At 46.3% G+C, this 20,257-nt stretch overlaps 1 protein-coding gene across 2 annotated transcripts in view; it reads left to right on the top strand.

The window, feature by feature from the left end:
• Window positions 1–20,257, top strand: part of LOC126480811 (DENN domain-containing protein 1A-like) — a 283,452-nt gene that overhangs the window by 246,755 nt on the left and 16,440 nt on the right. The window contains exon 13 of one of the 2 annotated variants that reach the window (XM_050104136.1): window positions 9,926–10,300. The exons of the other annotated variant lie outside the window; for it this stretch is intronic. Within the exon in view, the coding sequence (XP_049960093.1) occupies window positions 9,926–10,300 (375 nt within the window). The remainder of the gene's footprint in view (window positions 1–9,925; window positions 10,301–20,257) is intronic. 2 annotated transcript variants of the gene reach the window in all.

The raw sequence follows: 20,257 nt of genomic DNA, 5'->3' as shown, positions 1-20,257 counted from the left end.
CAACATGACGGTTGCACCCCACCCCCTGTACTCACTAGATTTGGCACCTTGCAACTTCGCTCTATTCCCTAAACTGAAACTCAAGTTGAAAGGCTGTCGGTTTAACACTCTAGAGAGGATTCAAGAAGCATCGCTGGCGGTGATAAACACCCTAGGAGAACAGGACTTCCAGAATACGTTTGAACAGTGGCAGAAGCACTGGGACTGCTGTGTATGTGCGGATGGGAACTGCTTTGAGGGTGATGGTGACCATTAGTCCACAGGTAAGGTTTTCAACAGATGGCAGAACCAGTCCCGAAAATTTTGGGGAGCACCTCGCATGACAAATGATGCTATTAGTCAAACACAATATTGTTGCACTTGGGAGTGAGAGCACCTCAATCGGTTCATAGGTTTACCTGTGCACTAGAATTCTACGAGAATGTGCTCTGCTGTTCTAATGAACAGACGTCTTGCTCATGAAGCTGTTCAGACTCTCACAGTGTATACAACAATTGAAAAAGTATATATGATTTTTGTGTACTCTAACATCACCGCATGTTTCCAATAATGGCCATGGGAGGCCAAGTGCAAAAATATGATGGTTGTGTTGTACACATAAACTTCAATAATCTGTATGATCATCTGTCACGAATAGTAATTACTTATTCCAGTATTATTAGTTGACATAATCTAAAAAAAAATGTGCAGCAATTTTCCAAATGATTTAAATCAACTTCCTCAACACTTCAGTAACATAGCCAGACAGTCTGCCTGAAGATAAAGAAATTTAAAAAATTTAAAATACTGTGTGGAAACAGTAAATAACTGGAATGAGATTTTCATTCTGCAGTGGAGTGTGCGCTGATATGAAACTCCCTGGCAGATTAAAACTGTGTGCCGGACTGAGGCTCGAACTCGGGACCTTTGCCTTTTGTGGGCAAGTGCTCTGCCATCTGAGCTACCCAACCACGACCCACGACCCATCCTCACAGCCCTAGCACTTGCCCTGTATGGATAATTTAATCCCATTCAAGAGATTCCGGATGAAAATGTTGTTTTTAATAAAGAAAAGGAATCAGGAATGTTGAGATCAGTATGTATCATCTATGCAGTTTTGCACCCCATTCTTCCTAGTATGGATTAACCTCCACCACATTTGTGGCCATCTGCCACCCACAGCATTTCCTGCTATCCTTCTCAGTGATAACATCTGCACTAATCCCATGGTACTTACCGAATGTTTTGTGGCACACTTAGCTGAAGTGTCCACTTTCAGTAATTACCATCCTCATTTCCTGAGCCAGAAACACCTCACCGAGCACCGCCTGCTATCCTTCCATGCACGTAGTTCTGTCATGCAACATCCCTTTTAATGAATGGGAGTTTTGCAACACTTTGGCAGAGTGTCGAGATATGCCCTGCGGATCTGACAAAATTCGCAACCAAATGCTTGAAACATCTTCATGCCAACAGCATGAAATGTATCCTCAGGCTTTGTAATTGTATTTGGTTGGAAGGAGAATTTCTCCTTAAATGGCAGGAAAGTATCATTATTCCTATCCTGAAACTGAGAAAGGACACACACATTTTAACTAACTACTGGCCATTCTCTCTGACAGATGGACTGTATAAGCTATTTGAACATATGGTCAGCAACTGTCTTTGTTGGTGCCCTGAAGCTGGAGGCCATATATCTATTGCTGTGTTCTTTGACCTACAGAAGGCATATGATACTGCATGGTGACATCACATACTATCAACAATGCATGAGTGGGGTTTCTGGGGCAGTTTACCTGTTTTTATCCAGAATCTCCTATTTCTCAGACTTTTTTGGGTCTGGGTAGATTTAACTCTCAGAAACCAATAAACCAATACATTACAGGAAACTGGAGTCCCTCAGGAATTGGTTCCAAGTGTAACGCTTTTCGCTATCACCATCAAAGGTATTGCAGATGCAGAGGGCCCCACAGTCTCTGTGTCACTTCATGTGGATGATCTTTGCCTGTAGTATGCATCCACATCACTGCACGCCACTGAGTACAAACTTCAGGGGACTGTATGGGAAGTACATGACTGGGCACTGAATCACAGCTATCATTTTTCTCCTGCAAAATCATAAGCTGTGCAGTTTTCCTGACTGTGTACTGTGCAATCTCCACCCAGAAATTTATCTTGGTGACCAGTTACTTGAAGTCATTGAAACTTTCCAATTCATAGGTATTTTATTTGACAACAAGTTAACTTGCCTGCCACATATCCGTTGGCTCAAGGCAACTTGCATGAAGATGCTAAATGCTTTCTGTTTTCTTAGTGACTCCTTGTGGGGCAGTGATGGCTTAGTTCTGAGATTTTGCAAATCACTGATTTTATCCTGCTTGAACTATGGATGTGTTGTTTGTGGTTCAGCAGCATTGTCCATACTTAGCTTCCTGGATGCTGTTCACACTGGTGTGCCATTGGCAACGAGGGCTGTCCATATGACCTCTGTTGACAGCCTCCTGGTGGAAGCCAGTGTCTCACCACTGCAGGTTAGACAGCAGCTTCTGGCTGATTACACAGTCACAGTCTGTCAGATGCCTACTCACCTATGTCACTCTACTCTGTTCCAAAACCAACAGTTCAGACTGTTTGCGCATTACCCAAAACTGGGTAGACCAGCTGGTGGTCTATACTCTGTCCTGTGATGTAGATTGATCCTTATTGTGGCCCGAAGGATGACGCTGTTCCTACCCTTCTCAGACTCCTGCGCCATTCAATCCTCCACGGTTATTCTAATTTGGTATGCATCTATACGGATGTGTCAAAAGTCAGACAGGATTGGTTACACTTTTGCACATGCAATTGCACATAAGAAGCACTCTCTGCCGGTTGCCTGCAGCGTACACACTGCAGAGTTGGTTGCCATACCTCAGGCTTTGCAGTACATCAGAACCCTAGCCACGACAACTTTCTGATCTGTAGCGATTCCCTGAGTTGCGTAAAAACACCCTGTGTTACCCCAAAAATCTTTTAGTCGCCAACATCCAGGACCTACTAGTTGACCTCTGCAGCTCTGGAAAGTCAGTGACCTTCATTTGGACACCGAGCCACTTAGGCATTCCAGGAAATGAACAGGCTGACTGACTAGCCAAAGACACAACTACAGGAGATCATCTTCATGTCAGAATACCAGGCATGGATGTATGATTGCCACTTTGACCCAATATTTTGAGGGGTTGGAATCACAGGCTTCTATGACCCAGCCAGCCGCTGTAGCCGAGCGGTTCCAGGCGCTTCAGTCTGCAGTCGCAGGTTCGAATCCTGCCTCAGCCTGGATGTGTGTGATGTCCTTAGGTTAGTTATGTTTAAGTGGTTCTAAGTTCTAGGGGACTGATGACCTCAGATGTAAAGTCCCATAGTGCTTAGAGCCATTTGAACCATCTATGACCCAAAACATGTTATGAGCAATTAAGGTGTCCACTAAGGTGTGGCATACATCTCTTCAGGCTTCTGAGAAATAGGCCATTGTATTGTGCTGACTATGCATTGGCCACACAAGACTCACTCACGAGTTCCTTCTGCATCGGGAGGATCCTCCTCACTGCAGCTGAGGTGATATATTGACAACAGCACATGTTCTTGTTGAGTTCACCCTGCTTGCTGATCTGCGGCACGCTCTCAGCTTGCCTACCTCACCATCTCAGATGCTTGTGGCTGACAAGATAGCCACTGCCAAAGTGTTGCATTTCCAGAGAGAGAGAGAGCAGGAGCAAGTTTTACACTAAACTAGATACTCTCCCACATTCAGTGTTAGGGGTTGTTCTGGGTGGGAGCTGATAAGCCTCCTCCCCCCCCCCCCCCCCCCCCCCCCCACCACCACCACCAACGGGTAACCCCGATGTGACTGCAAGTTACTTTCTCGCCACCTCACGTTGTCATGCCTTTAGAACCTCTTGCACACAATGCTGCCTTCCTTACCTCAATTTTCTTTTACCTATCATGTTACAACCCTTTTTTAAACTCTTGACTTGCTTATATAGTTGAAGCAGCCAAGTCCCCACTTTTTCCGCTTTTTACCTTTTAACATGATTCTTTCATGGAATTGAGGGACAATGATGCAGTACCTTAGTACCTTGAAACACATAATCACCATCATCATTTATCAAGAAATTAGCATCTGAACTTGTTTGATTATTATAAAATGGCTGTTGGTAAAGTAGAGGATGTCAAGTACTGTACTAATAAGTGGCATTTTGCTATCTTCTTCAAATGTACTAATAAAATGACAGTGTATAATTGCACTGTTCTTTGGACTATCAGAGTGAATGTGGAATGATATGTGTGTCTTGCTACTTCAAATTGCTCAACCAAATACCAAGTTCATGGAGAATTTACACCTTTTGTTATACAGACTACATTTAAATGATAGCAAAGTCTGTGTTTCTGTTTTTAAAAAGTACCAAAGTGAACAACTGGCAGAATGTTTATGACAGGACATAATTAACAGATCAGATTTTTACAATAAAAATAAAACTTTGTAGTCAGTACAGTAATTGTTTTACATGTATAAGACATACGTTCATATGTTGCATGACAAATCAATGCTGGAAAAATGACAGCACACAATCCTACTGCCAAACAGCAGCACTAGTCGGTATTCTGCTGTGTATTCAATATGCTAATTTTCAAAAGAAATGTGATGATACTAACACTTGCTGATGCAAGCACAATGCATTCTCTATGGCAACGGAACCTATCAAGATTTCAAAGTAACTATAGGTTCCTTTGCTTGCTGTATCTTGCCCTCCTACTCTCAGTCATTCTATCACACGCTCCCACCCACCCATCCTCTCTCCCTTCCGCATTCCTCTCTGTCCCTACTGCCTTCTTTCTCCCATCCCACCTTCCCCTCTTCAGTCCCAACCACCTTCTTTTCTCCCTCACTCATTCCCACCCCTCCTGTCCCCCCTCACATCTTTGTTACCTCACATTCCTTCCCCCCTTCCCGCCTTCCTCTCCCCCCTTCCCACCTTCCTCTCCCTCCCTTCCCCCCTTCCTCTCCCCCCCCTTCCCGCCTTCCTCTCCCCCCTTCCCACCTTCCTCTCCCTCCCTTCCCCCCTTCCTCTCCCCCCTTCCCACCTTCCTCTCCCTCCCTTCCCCCCTTCCTCTCCCCCCCTTCCCACCTTCCTCTCCCCCCCGTCCCGCCTTCCTCTCCCCCCCTTTCCTGCCTTCCTCTACCCCCCTTCCCACCTTCCTCTCCCCCCCTCCCACCTTCCTCTCCCCCCTCCCGCCTTCCTCTCCCCCCTCCCGTCTTCCTCTCCTGCCTCCCTCACCTCCCTCCCGCCACCCTCTCCCCCACTCCCGCCACCCTCTCCCCACTCCCGCCACCCTCTCCCCCACTCCCGAAACCCTCTCCCCCACTCCCGCCACCCTCTCCCCCACTCCGCCACCCACTCCCGCCACCCACTCCCGCCACCCTCTCCCCCACTCCCGCCACCCTCTCCCCCACTCCCGCCACCCTCTCCCCCCCTCCCGCCTCCCTCTCCCCCCCTCCCGCCTCCCTCTACCCCCCTCCCGCCTCCCTCTACCCCCCTCCTGCCTCCCTCTCCCCCCCTCCCGCCTCCCTCTCCCCCCCTCCCGCCTCCCTCTCCCCCCCTCCCGCCTCCCTCTCCCCCCCTCCCGCCTCCCTCTCCCTCTCCCTCCCCTCCCGCCTCCCTCTCTCCCCCCCGTCCCCTCCCCCCTTCCCGCCTTCCCCTCCCCCCATCCCCTGCCCCCTTCCCGCTGGCCTTTCCCTCCCCCCTTCCCTCCAGCCTTTCCCTCCCCCCTTCCCTCCGGCCTTTCCCTCCACCCTTCCCTCCGGCCTTTCACTCCACCCTTCCCGCCGGCCTTTCCCTCCCCCCTTCCCGCCGGCCTTTCCCACCCCCTTTCCGCCGGCCTTTCCCTCTCCCCTTCCCGCCTTCCTCTCCCCCCTCCCGCCATCCTCTCCCCCCTCCCGCCATCCTCTCCCCCCTCCCGCCATCCTCTCCCCCCTCCCCGCCTTCCTCTCCCCCCCTCCCGCCATCCTCTCCCCCCTCCCGCCTGCCTCCCGCCTTCCTCTCCCCACCTCCCGCCTTCCCCTCCCCCCTTCCCGCCGGCCTTCCCCTCCCCCCTTCCCGCCGGCCTTCCCCTCCCCCCTTCCCGCGGCCTTCCCCTCCCCCCTTCCCGCCGGCCTTCCCCTCCCCCCTTCCCGCCGGCCTTCCCCTCCACCCTTCCCGACGGCCTTCCCCTCCACCCTTCCCGACGGCCTTCCCCTCCACCCTTCCCGCCGGCCTTCCCCCCCCCTTCCCGCCTTCCTCTCCCCCCTTCCGCCTTCCCCCTCTCTACCACCCACCCCCTGGAACCGCGGGACTGCTACGGTCGCAGGTTCGAATCCTGCCTCGGGCATGGATGTGTGTGATGTCCTTAGGTTAGTTAGGTTTAAGTAGTTCTAAGTTCTAGGGGACTGATGTTAAAGTCCCATAGTGCTCAGAGCCATTTGAACCTCCCACCCCCGCCATCCTCCTCTCCACCTCCCACACCCACATTCCTCCTCTCCACCTCTCGCCCCCGCCTTCCTCCTCCTCCACCTCTCGCCCCCGCCTTCCTCCTCTCCACCTCTCGCCCCCGCCTTCCTCTTCTCCACCTCCCGCCCCCGCCTTCCTCTTCTCCACCTCCCGCCCCCGCCTTCCTCCTCTCCACCTCTCCACCTCCCGCCCCCCGCCTTCCTCCTCTCCACCTCCCGCCCCCGCCTTCCTCCTCTCCACCTCCTGCCCCCGCCTTCCTCCTCTCCACCTCCCGCCCCCCGCCTTCCTCCTCTCCACCTCCCGCCCCCGCCTTCCTCCTCTCCACCTCCCGCCCCCGCCTTCCTTCTCCCGCCCCCGCCTTCCTTCTCCCGCCCCCCGCCTTCCTTCTCCCGCCCCCGCCTTCCTTCTCCCGCCCCCGCCTTCCTTCTCCCGCCCCCGCCTTCCTCCTCCCGCCCCCGCCTTCCTCCTCCCGCCCCCGCCTTCCTCCTCCCGCCCCCGCCTTCCTCCTCCGCCCCCGCCTTCCTCCTCCGCCCCCGCCTTCCTCCTCCCGCCCCCGCCTTCCTCATCCCGCCCCCGCCTTCCTCATCCCGCCCCCGCCTTCCTCATCCCGCCCCCGCCTTCCTCATCCCGCCCCGCCTTCCTCATCCCGCCCCCGCCTTCCTCATCCCGCCCCCGCCTTCCCCATCTCCACCTTCCGCCCCCGCCTTCCTCATCTCCACCTCCCGCCCCCACCTTCCTCCTCTCCACCTCCCGCCCCCGCCTTCCTCCTCTCCACCTCCCGCCCCCGCCTTCCTTCTCCCGCCCCCGCCTTCCTTCTCCCGCCCCCGCCTTCCTTCTCCCGCCCCCGCCTTCCTTCTCCCGCCCCCGCCTTCCTTCTCCCGCCCCCGCCTTCCTTCTCCCGCCCCCGCCTTCCTCCTCCCGCCCCCGCCTTCCTCCTCCCGCCCCCGCCTTCCTCCTCCCGCCCCCGCCTTCCTCCTCCCGCCCCCGCCTTCCTCATCCCGCCCCCGCCTTCCTCATCCCGCCCCCGCCTTCCTCCTCCCGCCCCCGCCTTCCTCTCCCGCCCCGCCTTCCTCCTCCCGCCCCCGCCTTCCTCATCCCGCCCCCGCCTTCCCCCATCTCACGTCCCGCCCCCGCCTTCCCCCTCTCCACGTCCCGCCCCCGCCTTCCCCCTCTCCACGTCCCGCCCCCGCCTTCCCCCTCTCCACCTCGCGCTCTCCTCACCCTCTCCCCCTCGAGAGGTCTGTTTACCAATTTCTCGTCTCGGCTTTTTCCTGACTCGCTTATCCTGAGAGGAGGGAGTCTTAGATTCCTCCCTTATCCTCTTGTTACCTGTCTTTGACGTTGAGGGGATCTGCATATCCCCTTCAACCTGAGACAGTGTCTTATTGGGGGTCTTGGGCTCAAGCCTTTTAATTCCCTCCACTTATGTTTGGGAAGCCATTCTTTTCCTTCCTTTTGTTTCTGTTCCCTAAGAAGTTTCCTTCTCTGGGCCCCAGACAAGGCTTTAATCTTGATCTGGTTTACTTCTCAGTTACAGTTCCCACTCTTTGCTCAGGTCTAGACCCTGATTCAGAGTGGAATGCATTTCATCAGTCCTGGCCCCAATGTTGGGTGCTGAGGTCTCAGTTTACCCCTCAGTTTGTTTTAAATATTTCATCAGTCGTGTCCATGTTGACCCGCGAGATTTGGGGCTCTACATGGTTCACACCACGGAAACCCCGCGCGGTGTAAGGCTACTTACTAGCGAGGTAGCCCGGTATCCCTAAGGCTCTGTTTGTGACTCATCTTCCATGTGCCACCCACCCCTCGACATGGATCGCATCACACCTTGGCTTGGAGAAGGGATTTGGGTAAGGACTAGGAGTGTTTAAGGACTAGGAGTGGTTAAGGAGACAGGCATTGTGGGACACTCTTAGTCTGATCCATCAGCTAAGGCCTTTCCGGTAGTAGGTCCTGTATCTTCAACATAGCCCTCAGCTTCACGTGGATATGCAAACCTCTCCACCCACACGGACAGTGCTTCGTCAAGGTGGTGGCCCCTGGAGAGGAAAATTATGTTTCCTTTCACTCCTCTTAATATTTATTTTACATTATTGCTTAGAAATGTAGTACATTTTATTACTTTCTTATGACTGATATATTCCTTGTCTATGTCCTCTACATTTATGTTAGGTAAACTTGCATTCTAAATGCTTGTACTGAAATATATAATTATATGCAGAAAATACCTTATAAGAGGTGTAAGACCACAGCACCATTCCTTCCAGTGGAATTAGTGAACATAGAAACAAAAAAATAATTTCATATGCATTAAGTATTTAGTCAGAAAAGATCTTAATGTGTACAAAAGCAGTAAGTAACTTGACTTATGTGAATGAAATGAGCAGTAGAACAGCCAATAATTTTCAAAGCAGAATGAAAATAATTCATGCAGTTTCCACAATGGATTTATGAAAAAACTGTATATTACATTAAGCTTCGGTGTTCAGTGGTTCTCATCCCTCCCCTCTCCTCCCCCACCTGTCCCACCTCTTCGTATGTAAAAATGGAATTAGTATAGGAGAAAATATTTAGTATTAAGGAAAAATCAATAGAAATTATTTTATTGTTCTAAATGAATATTTTCTTTTACTGTTTGTTTATTTTATGTTGTTAATATACAAAATTTAACAAATACCAATTTCCTTCTGAATGTAAAAGCTTAGCTAAATGCCACAACAACAAAAAACCACGGTGTTACCATGCAGAACCGATTATTTGGTATACTAACTTTTTAAAATAAAGAGGCGAATTGTTCCATCATAACATATGTGCAGGTCTCCAACATCCCCCTCCTCCTCCTTCCACCTCTTCCTCTAGCCTCTGCAAATTACAGATTTCCTCTTCATAGATATGGATCAAGTCAGGGTGTAGATTAGCAAAGAGTTGAAGGTGATAGAAGCGTATTGTATTGACATTAAATGTCCTACTTTAAGACAACTAACTTCACAGTAATTATGTTAAAATTGTACTGTTTGTATGTTATGATACACTGCTTAGTTAATATTTAACAAAGAATAAGATATCTCTAAATGGTGTGTATTTGCTATAAACATTGCAACTTGTCATTTAGCTAACAAGGGTCTTCGGTCTATGTAATAACATAATTTGTAAAAGGAAGAGCTAAGAAAGTCTGGAAAATAATTAGTAACTTGTATATGAAACTCCTTCACTATTGTTGCATATTTCAATTGATACATTTATGTACAGAGACATAGCTGATGTGTTTGTGGTGGCTTGTTTCATACTTCTGGTGAGGTGAATGATTTTAGTTTAATTGAAATTCTTAGGTTAGATTTATATTTTTGCTTTATTCGTTTGTATGTTGTATGTGCTTCCTTTGGTGAGCTTGTGTGATTTGTCTGTTTGCTTTGCTATTGCAGTTGAAGCCTGTACGAAGCCTTGAAAGTTTCAAGCACTCACCAGGAAGTGGCACAGATTTGCTTTCAGTTCCTGTTCCCTTACCAAAGAATCGCCCACCTGTCCAAATAGTACCACAAACTATAACCCCAGTGTCCTCCTGCACTAGCAGTAATTCATCATCACCAGAAAAAACCTCTCCAGGCAACCACCTTTCACTGCTTCCTAATACTGCTTGTACTTCAACTTTTGATGGTATTGGCTGTGATTTATTTGGTGCCACACCGTTTATCATAAATGATTCCTCACATGAAGACTCACTATTTGTAGTGGCTTCCACATCTTCCATAGATATGGTCAGGCTGCCTCCTCCAGCACAAACATTCCGGAATAAAAAGGTAATATGAATGCACCACAATTTAACTCTGTTTGTCACTTTTTTTTAAACCAACTATGAAATAACACAATGTGACACATTAACAAACATTTCAGTCCTTTGTGGAATATTCCTTTGCTTCTGGGTCACTTACAGTTTGCATTACATTATTATTTAGAATACTGGTATCTATGTGCTGAACATATAGTAGGCAGCTGAGAAGATACGTGTGAGGGGTGTGTGGAAATAGTCCTTCCCCTTTCTCCTCTCTGCCTCACAATTACCAGTGTTCTGTGTTGTTGTCTGTCTGCAAAATATCAACTTACTTCTAGAATTCATTGTTAATCTTGTGGTAACATAGCTGTGACATGAAGTCATGGTGGAGGTATGTGACCATGTTGAAAAATATGTGAAGTATGCAAAATGCTGAATAGATCGCTGAGGAAAAAATCATTGATTGGAAGCAAGCTGACTTTACTACTCCAATATTACATATTTTGACATTGCTCTCATCAGATATCCTGGAACAGCACATTGAACGTAAGTCATTGATTTCTTCTGCAGCGACCTAGTCAGCGTTTTGCAGACAGCACATGTAGCCTTGTTGTGTTTTATTGCTCACTGTTTCTGGTCACCTGTTACCTTTTTTTTTTCTTTTTTTTTTTAGTACCAGTGTCGACAAAACATTCATTTAGGTATCATGTCCCCATTGTAAGCAATAAATTGGTGAGAAAATCCTTCAGCTGACATTGCTTCAATTGAATAGAATTTAAGTGATATTATTCCAGCTGTATCAGTACATCAAAGAAGTGAGACAATTTAATTTATTTCCATTGTTCAGACCTCATTAAATCAGTTACAGTTACCAATCACCAATACAGGTTTGATTCTTTAAAAAATAAATGAAAGGGTGTGGGGAGGGGGGGGGCGGGGGGATTTTATAACATAGTGGCCAACACAATGAGATGCCAATGCTCTGCGAGATATTTTGAGCTACAAAATGAATGGAGAGGATTGCAGAATTAACTTCTACAGTTATTTTCCCTGCTAGGAATAGAGTTATCTGTAGACACAGTTTTGTTTAGTGAGAGAAGAGTATCATGACACTCATAATGCAATACAGGAGATATTTTGAAAGACGAAGACTGTTCCTGATAGGACAGATCATTGTAAAATTAAAGTAATTTCACATCTGTAACTTTTTATATTAACTATAGCAATGAAAACAATGAATTATTGACAAAATTATTTAATTGTATCTAAAAACAAAGATGATGTGACTTACCAAACGAAAGCACTGGCAGGTTGATAGACACACAAACAAACCCAAACATACACACAAAATTCAAGCTTTCGCAACCAACGGTTGCTTCATCAGGAAAGAGGGAAGGAGAGGGAAAGACGAAAGGATGTGGGTTTTAAGGGAGAGGGTAAGGAGTCATTCCAATCCCGGGAGCGGAAAGACTTACCTTAGGGGGAAAAAAGGACAGGTATACAATCGCTCGCGCGCGCGCGCGCGCACACACACACACACACACACACACACACACACACACACAGACACAAGCAGACATTTGTAAAGGCAAAATTAATTGGATAGATAAAAAAATCACCAAGCGGCGACAGAACACACATGTAAAAGACTGTTGTAATTGGCAAGCTTTCGGAGCCACTGGCTCCTTCTTCAGGCAGAAGGGTTGAAGGGGAAGGAAGAAGGGTAAAGCAAAAGGATTGGAGAGGTCTAGGAAAAGGGGTAGATTTCGGGAAAGTCACCCAGAACTGCGGATCAGGGGATACTTACCATACGGTATGAGAAGGAAAGACTGATTGTTGGGGACTGCATTGGACAAGATTTGGAAACCTGAGAGCTTAGAGGCAGAAGATAGGATAATATGCTGACAGAGATTACTGCTTAAACATGATGCAAGAGTTAATAAGAGTGAAAAACTAAGTGCATTGTACATAACAGTGGTGGGAGGGGCGGTGAAAAATAGACGGGAAAGACAATGAAAGATGTAGAAAACTAAAACGGAGTGAAGCAAAGAGTGGTTACAGTGAAGAAATGCTGAGACGGAAGAAATTTATGTATATTAAGGCCAGATGGGTGGCGAGAACTAAGAACATGTTGTAGTGCTAGTTCCCACATTTGGACTTTGAGAAACTGGTGTCTGGGGAAGAATGGTGAAACAGGTGCCAAGGTCATGAATGTCATGTTGTAGAGCATGCTCTGCAACAGGATATTGCAAGTTGCCAGTGTACACTCTCTGCCTATGCCCATTCATCCTAATTGATAATTTGGTGGTAGTCATGCTGAAGCAGAAGGCTGAACAGTGTTTACATAATAGCTGGTATATGACCTGTCATTTTGCAGGTGGCTCTCCCTTTGATAGTACATTTTTTGCCAGTTACATGGCTGTTATAGGTGGTGGTAGGAGGGCGCATAGGGCAGTGGGGGCGTTCACAGGGATAGGAGCCATAGGGTAGGGAGATGGGTGCAGTAGGAGCATAGGGTCTGACAAGAATATTGCAGAGATTGGGAGGGTGACGAAAAGTTATTCTAGGTATGGTGGGCAAAATTTCAGATGGAATGGATCTCATTTCAGAGCATTATTTTAGGAAGTCATGGTCATGTTTAAGTAGCTGATTAACACAATCCAGACCAGGATAATACTGAGTCACCAATGGTGTGCTCTGAAGCGGTTTCGTGGAAGGATCAGCAGTACTAGAATTGGATGTGATGGCCCAGGAAATCTGCTTTTTAAGTAGGCTGAGGTGTGGATTTCGTTATTGTGTAAACGGGATTTCAAAATTTTTGTCTCGTGCAGAAGCGTATTCGAAGGCAGTTGTTCTTCATGTGATTGAATAAGAATGATAACAAATGACACTGTTACTTTATACAAGTTCTGAAACAAATACTAACAAAGAGATAGAGGGGCTGGCCAGTACTTACCTCAGCTCAGTACAGCCGATAGATACACAAAACAGAACAGATAATTTACATTCCTAGCTTTTGGAACTTTGTTCCTTCATCAGGGAGGAGAGAGGGGGAAAAAAAGGGAAGAAGGGAAAGTGGATTTAGTTACTCACAACCCAGATTATGAAGCAACAGGGAAAGGTAAACAGGGAGGGTAGCAAGGATGGAGGCATGGTTGTCAGAGGGAAACCAAAGATATTCTACTGTTAAGTACTGTGCCAGCTTCAAACCAAAGAGGATGCATACAGAAGTAAAGAGGTATATAGTATAAAGATAAACACAACTATGTAGGATGAAAATGTGCATGAATGGTTAAAGAGGAGAGGGAAAAATAAGAAGACTGAAGAGTAAATGGGAGTGAGGTTGGTTAACGTAGGTTCAGTCCAGGGGGATGGCGGGATGAAAGGATGTGTTGGAGTGCAAGTTCCCATCTCCGCAGTTCCGAGGAACTGGTGTTGGGTGGGAGAAGCCAAATGGCACGTACGTTGTAGCAGGTTCCTAGGTCCCTAGAATTATGCTGGACGGCATGCTCTGCTACTGGGTATTGGACATTTCCTAGGCGGACAGTTCGTCTGTGCCCGTTCATGCGCTCAGCCAGTTTAGTTGTTGTCATACCGATGTAAAAGGCTGTGCAGTGCAGGCATGTCAGCTGATAAATGACATGTTGTTTCACATGTGGCCCTGCCTTGAATTGTGTATGTTTTACCAGTAGTGGGGCTGGAGTAGGTGGTTCTGGGGGGATGCATGGGGCAGGTTTTGCAGCGGGGTCAGTTACAGGGGGTAGGAACCGTTGGGTAGAGAAGGTGGTCTGGGAACATTGTAGGATTTGACAAGGATGTTACGAAGGTTGGGGGGAGGGGGGGGGGGGGGGGGGGCGACAAAAGGCAACTCTGGGTGGTGTGGGGAGAATATTGTCAAGGGATGATCTCATTTCAGGGCTTGACTTGAGAAAGTCATATCCCTGGCAGAGTAATTTGTTGATGTATTCGAGGCCAGGATAATATTGAGTGACAAGGGGGATGCTTCTGTGTTGTCTGGGGGTAGGAACATTGTTGTTGGACGGGGAGGAATGTATTGCTTGGGAGATCTGTTTGTGGACAAGGTCTGTGCAGGACAGTTGCGGGAGAGGAAAGCACTGGTCAGGTTATTGGTGTAATTGTTGAGGGATACGTCACTGGAGCAGATACGTTTGCCACAAATACCTAGGCTGTAGGAAAGTTAACCAACCTCACTCCCATTTACTCTTCAGTCTTCCTCTTTTTCCCTCTCCTCTTTAGCCATTCACGCATATTTTCATCCTACATAGTTGTGTTTATCTTTATACTATATACCTCTTTACTTCTGCATGCATCCTCTTTGGTTTGAAGCTGGCACAGTACTTAACAGTAGAATATCTTTGGCTTCCCTCTGACAACCATGCCTCCATCCTTGCTACCCTCCCTGTTTACCTTTCCCTGTTGCTTCAGAACCTGGGTTGTGAGTAACTAAATCCACTTTCCCTTCTTCCCTTTTTTCACCTCTCTCCTCCCTGATGAAAGGAACAAAGTTCCAAAAGCTAGGAATGTAAATTTTCTGTTCTGTTTTGTGTTACCTATCGGCTGTACTGAGCTGAGGTAAGTACTGGCCAGCCCCTCTATCTCTTTGTTAGTATTTGTTTCACATCTTTATAAGAGATTTTCCATTAATCATTTATACAAGTTATTTCTGTCATACAACATATCTTGGCTTTTAGTGTCAAGAGTGTAAATGTAGAATGAGCCCAGAAGTGTAATCTTGTAGTGTTTAATAAAAACTGGTATGTTTCAGTAAGATATTTGGTATTTCTGATAGGTTACCTTGTAGCATTTAGTTATGCACTGTCAGTTAAGTGCAATGTAGCTTAGACCTGCATTGTAATTCTCACAAATTATAGCATACGAGGCGGGTACCAAAAAAAAAGGCGGAATAACAACGCCATGCATGGAGCTTGTGTAGTTTGCATTTCCGCCGCTAGGCGAGTATAGCACAACCCATAGCCAGTTCAGTGGTGCCTGTGTTGTCAATCTGGCGTTTTCTGTTCATGGAGAGTGATTTTTTTTACTAGTGCTGTTTTGTTCTTGTTTCATTTTTTATGATGGCAGGTTTAAATGAACAACATGCAGCTGTGAAATTTTATTGTCTGCTAGGTGCAAAGGTTGCTGTAACTGTTTTAATGTTGAAAACAGCTTGCCAAGATGACACTAAGGCAAAAACTCAAGTGTACAAGTGGGTGCCCCATTTGACGAAAATATTGGAAAAATTAGAGAGATTGTGCTCACAGACTGTAAACAAGCAGTTAATTAATTGTCCGAGATTAGTGGATTATCTTGGAACTCGGCTTAGCAAATTTTAACAGAAGATTTGGGAAGGAAAATGGTTGCTGCCAAGTTAGTTCCTCAGCTCCTGGCTAACAATGAAAAGGAATGTTCAGTTGAAACATGTCTTGCTTTGAAACAACAGGTTTAAACTGATCCAGAGTTTCTGTGAAAGGTCATTACTGACGATGAGTAATGACACTCTGGTTACGACCCAGAAACAAAGCAACAGTCAAGTCAATGGCATAGTTCTGCTGCTCCACACACCTTACTCGACTGACCTGGCTCCGTGTGACTTTTTCTTATTTTCACGCATGAAAGGAGCGTGAAAGGATACCGATTTGACAATGTTTAAGAAGTCTAGGAAAAAATGATAGAGGGCCTGTTGGCCATTTATAAAGATGACTACAAAATATGTTTCAGACATATTATTAGTTGTAATGGAGGGTATATTGAAGGGTATAAGGTTGTTTTACAAACAATTTGAAAAAATATAACTTTTAAAAAATAATTTCGGTTCTCTTGGCCACCCCCTTCATACATTGTAAGACTCAGAAAGAATGAATCCATATTCAGAGGATTTGTAAACTGTGTATCAGCAGTAAGTCAGTAAGGCTGCAGAGATACTCAGTCAACAAACATTTGTTAAAGAGGAACCATAAAGTTGGTGACATTGTGCCTTGCAAAACCAAAGGACAGAATGTTAGGATGTGAGTTTGAACAACGTAGAATGATACGAAATTGAATTTATCAAACCATAGCATTTAGCTCATGCAGGGAAAGATGCTATAACAGTAATTTTTGTTTGGAACCAGTGGGCAGAAGGGGGTCACCCCCAGCAACAAACAGATGCTGTAGCAGTCAAGGTGATAAAAGCACAAGTTGACTGCTATCTTGTCTGCTAGCACGCATTTGATTGTGTAACTTCGTTCACTCAACACTGAACCATAGCAGTGGTTGTAGGCCTGTCTGCATTAGCAATTTGATGAATTTTGCTGTGGACTTAGATGGTGACATGATAGTGTGTCAGCTTCCATTTTCCACAAAGGCCTCAAAGTGCAATAGGTTTGTGAACATGACCATCTACAAGGCATGTCCCAGAAATATCATGACATATTTAGAAGGCTTGTAGATGGTGTCTTAAGAAACAGATTGAGGATAGGAACTAATTTCCAGAAATGTTATCCCATGACACTACAGAGAGACAGTTAAGCATTGGCTTCTGTCACTAGGCTATCCATTTGGCAGCAAACGTGACTGTTTTTGTGGTACTGGACTGTAGGCAACATGTCTCACAATGTTGCTTGTTATTCAGTGATAATGACTGAGTGTCACAATCGCCAGTGGAGAAGATGGAGCTAGCTGCTGTGTAGACTGGCCTTGTCTCTTATGAATCTGAAGCTCTCTTGCTTCATTGGTTGACAGTTTCAGACACAGATTTCCATCTGCATTTTATTCTTCTCGTATTTACCGAAAAACGCTGGGGTTTCAGAGGGTTCCAGAAGAAAGATAAACTGTGGATGAAAAACCTGTACTCGAAATCATCATCCTCTGAGGCAACAGAGCATCGCATTCATAGTAAACAAGGCCTTTCTACACATCAGCTAGGAACAAATTCTCCAATGGTGATTGTGGCAATCACTTGCAATCGCTGAATAATAGACAACAGACAGAGATGTTCCACCTATAGTCCATCAGCGTGTAAAGTCACAGTCGCTGCTGAAAGAGTGGCCTACTGGCAAGCACCAGTGCCAGTAATATTGACACTTTGTAGTGCCATTCGATAACATTTCTGTACATGGGCTGCTAGCCTCGATTTGTTTCTCAAGACATCTTCTACAATCTGTTGTAGTTTGTTGCAACATTTCTTGGACATCCTGTATACTGAACAGTGAAAGGCTTGTTTTTTTATAGGAGTCCTATTTTGTGTCCCATAGTAATGTATACAGATTTGTTAGAGATTACGGGGGTGACTGCAGTATTGGAGCCTGCATTGGTATTGGAGCCTGCATCGGTATTGGACATAACAGGGTATTGTTTTGAGGTATCATTGGAAACAGTATACTTGTGTCTAGCGACTAAAAAGTGTGATGATTTTTCTGGCAACACTCGCTCACATTCAGTTGTCTGTGGGCATTTCTGGTACAATCTGTTGAGTTAAATTTTTGTGCTGTGTCAGCATCACCATGAGCTGCAGTTGACTTCCGTCCCAGTTGCAGTTGCCCATTTGATGTATGGATTAGCATGGGGCAATAGCCGTGGCGCGGTATGTTTGTATCGAGACAGATTTCCATAACGAAGGTGTCCTGACAGGAAGATGTTCGAAGCAATTGATCGGTGTCTTAGGGAGCACGGAACATTCCAGCCTATAACTCGCGACTGGGGAAGACCTAGAACGACGAGGACACCTGCAGTGGACGAGGCAGTTCTTCGTGCAGTTGACGATAACCCTAATGTCAGCGTCAGAGAAGTTGCTGCTGTACAAGGTAACATTGACCACATCACTGTATGGAGAGTGCTATGGGAGAACCAGTTGTTTCCGTACCATGTACAGCATATGCAGGCACTATCAGCAGCTGATTGGCCTCCATGGGTACACTTCTGCGAATGAATCATCCAACAATGTGTTAATCTTCATTTCAGTGCAAATGTTCTCTTTACGGATGAGGCTTCATTCCAACATGATAAAATTGTAAATTTTCACAAGCAACATGTGTGGGCTGCCGAGAATCCGCACACAATTGTGCAATCACGTCATCAACACAGATTTTCTGTGAACGTTTGGGCAGGCATTGTTGGTGATGTCTTGATTGGGCCCCATGTTCTTCCGCCTACGCTCAATGGAGCACGTTATCATGATTTCATACGGGATACTCTACCTGTGCTGCTAGAACATGTGCCTTTACAAGTACGACACAACATGTGCTTCATGCACGATGGAGCTCCTGCACATTTCAGTCGAAGTGTTCGTACGCTTCTCAACAACAGATTCGGTGACCAATGGATTGGTAGAGGCGGACCAATTCCATGGCCTCCACGCTCTCCTGACCTCACCCCTCTTGACTTTGATTTATGGGGACATTTGAAAGTTCTTGTCTACGCAACCCCGGTACCAAATGTAGAGACTCTTAGTGCTCGTATTGTGGGCGGCCATGATACAATACGCTATTCTCCAGGGCTGCATCATCGCATCAGGGATTCCATGCGACGGAGGGTGGATGCATGTATACTCGCTAACGGAGGACATTTTGAACATTTCCTGTAACAAAGTGTTTGAAGTCATGCTGGTACGTTCTGTTGCTGTGTGTTTCCATTCCATGATTAATGTGATTTGAAAAGAAGTAATAAAATGAGCTCTAACATGGAAAGTAAGCATTTCCGGACACATGTCCACATAACATATTTTCTTTCTTTGTGTGAGGAATGTTTCCTGAAAGTTTGGCTGTACCTTTTTGTAACACCCTGTATAGAACAGCCATTGCATAATATTAAGATTGCTAATTTATGCACCCTCCCCCATGAACCATGGACCTTGCCGTTGGTGGGGAGGCTTGCGTGCCTCAGCGATACAGATAGCCGTACCGTAGATGCTACCACAACGGAGGGATATCTGTTGAGAGGCCAGACAAACATGTGGTTCCTGAAGAGGGGCAGCAGCCTTTTCAGTAGTTGCAGGGGCAACAGTCTGGATGATTGACTGATCTGGCCCTGTAACACTAACCAAAATGGCCTTGCTGTTCTGGTACTGCGAACGGCTGAAAGCAAGGGGAAACTACAGCCGTAAGTTTTCCCGAGGGCATGCAGCTTTACTGTATGATTAAATGATGATGGCATCCTCTTGGGTAAAATATTCCGGAGGTAAAATAGTCCCCCATTCGGATCTCCGGGTGGGGACTACTCAAGAGGACGTCGTTATCAGGAGAAAGAAAACTGGCGTTCTACGGATCGGAGCGTGGAATGTCAGATCCCTTAATCGGGCAGGTAGATTAGAAAATTTAAAAAGGGAAATGGATAGGTTAAAGTTAGATATAGTGGGAATTAGTGAAGTTCGGTGGCAGGAGGAACAAGACTTTTGGTCAGGTGATTACAGGGTTATAAATACAAAATCAAATAGGGGTAATGCAGGAGTAGGTTTAATAATGAACAAAAAAATTGGAGTGCGGGTTAGCTACTACAAACAGCATAGTGAACGCATTATTGTGGCCAAGATAGACACAAAGCCCATGCCTACTACAGTAGTACAAGTTTATATGCCAACTAGCTCTGCAGATGATGAAGAAATAGATGAAATGTATGACGAGATAAAAGAAATTATTCAGGTAGTGAAGGGAGATGAAAATTTAATAGTCATGGGTGACTGGAATTCGTCAGTAGGAAAAGGGAGAGAAGGAAACATAGTAGGTGAATATGGATTGGGGGGAAGAAATGAAAGAGGAAGCCGCCTTGTAGAATTTTGCACAGAGCATAACTTAATCATAGCTAACACTTGGTTCAAGAATCATAAAAGAAGGTTGTATACCTGGAAGAATCCTGGAGATACTAAAAGGTATCAGATAGATTATATAATGGTAAGACAGAGATTTAGGAACCAGGTTTTAAATTGTAAGACATTTCCAGGGGCAGATGTGGATTCTGACCACAATCTATTGGTTATGAACTGCAGATTGAAAAT

The sequence above is a fragment of the Schistocerca serialis genome, chromosome 5 (assembly GCF_023864345.2).
Source record: "Schistocerca serialis cubense isolate TAMUIC-IGC-003099 chromosome 5, iqSchSeri2.2, whole genome shotgun sequence".
Classification (NCBI taxonomy): domain Eukaryota; kingdom Metazoa; phylum Arthropoda; class Insecta; order Orthoptera; family Acrididae; genus Schistocerca; species Schistocerca serialis.
Note: the sequence above shows the minus strand (reverse complement) of the source record. Positions and strands in the feature narration are given on the sequence as shown.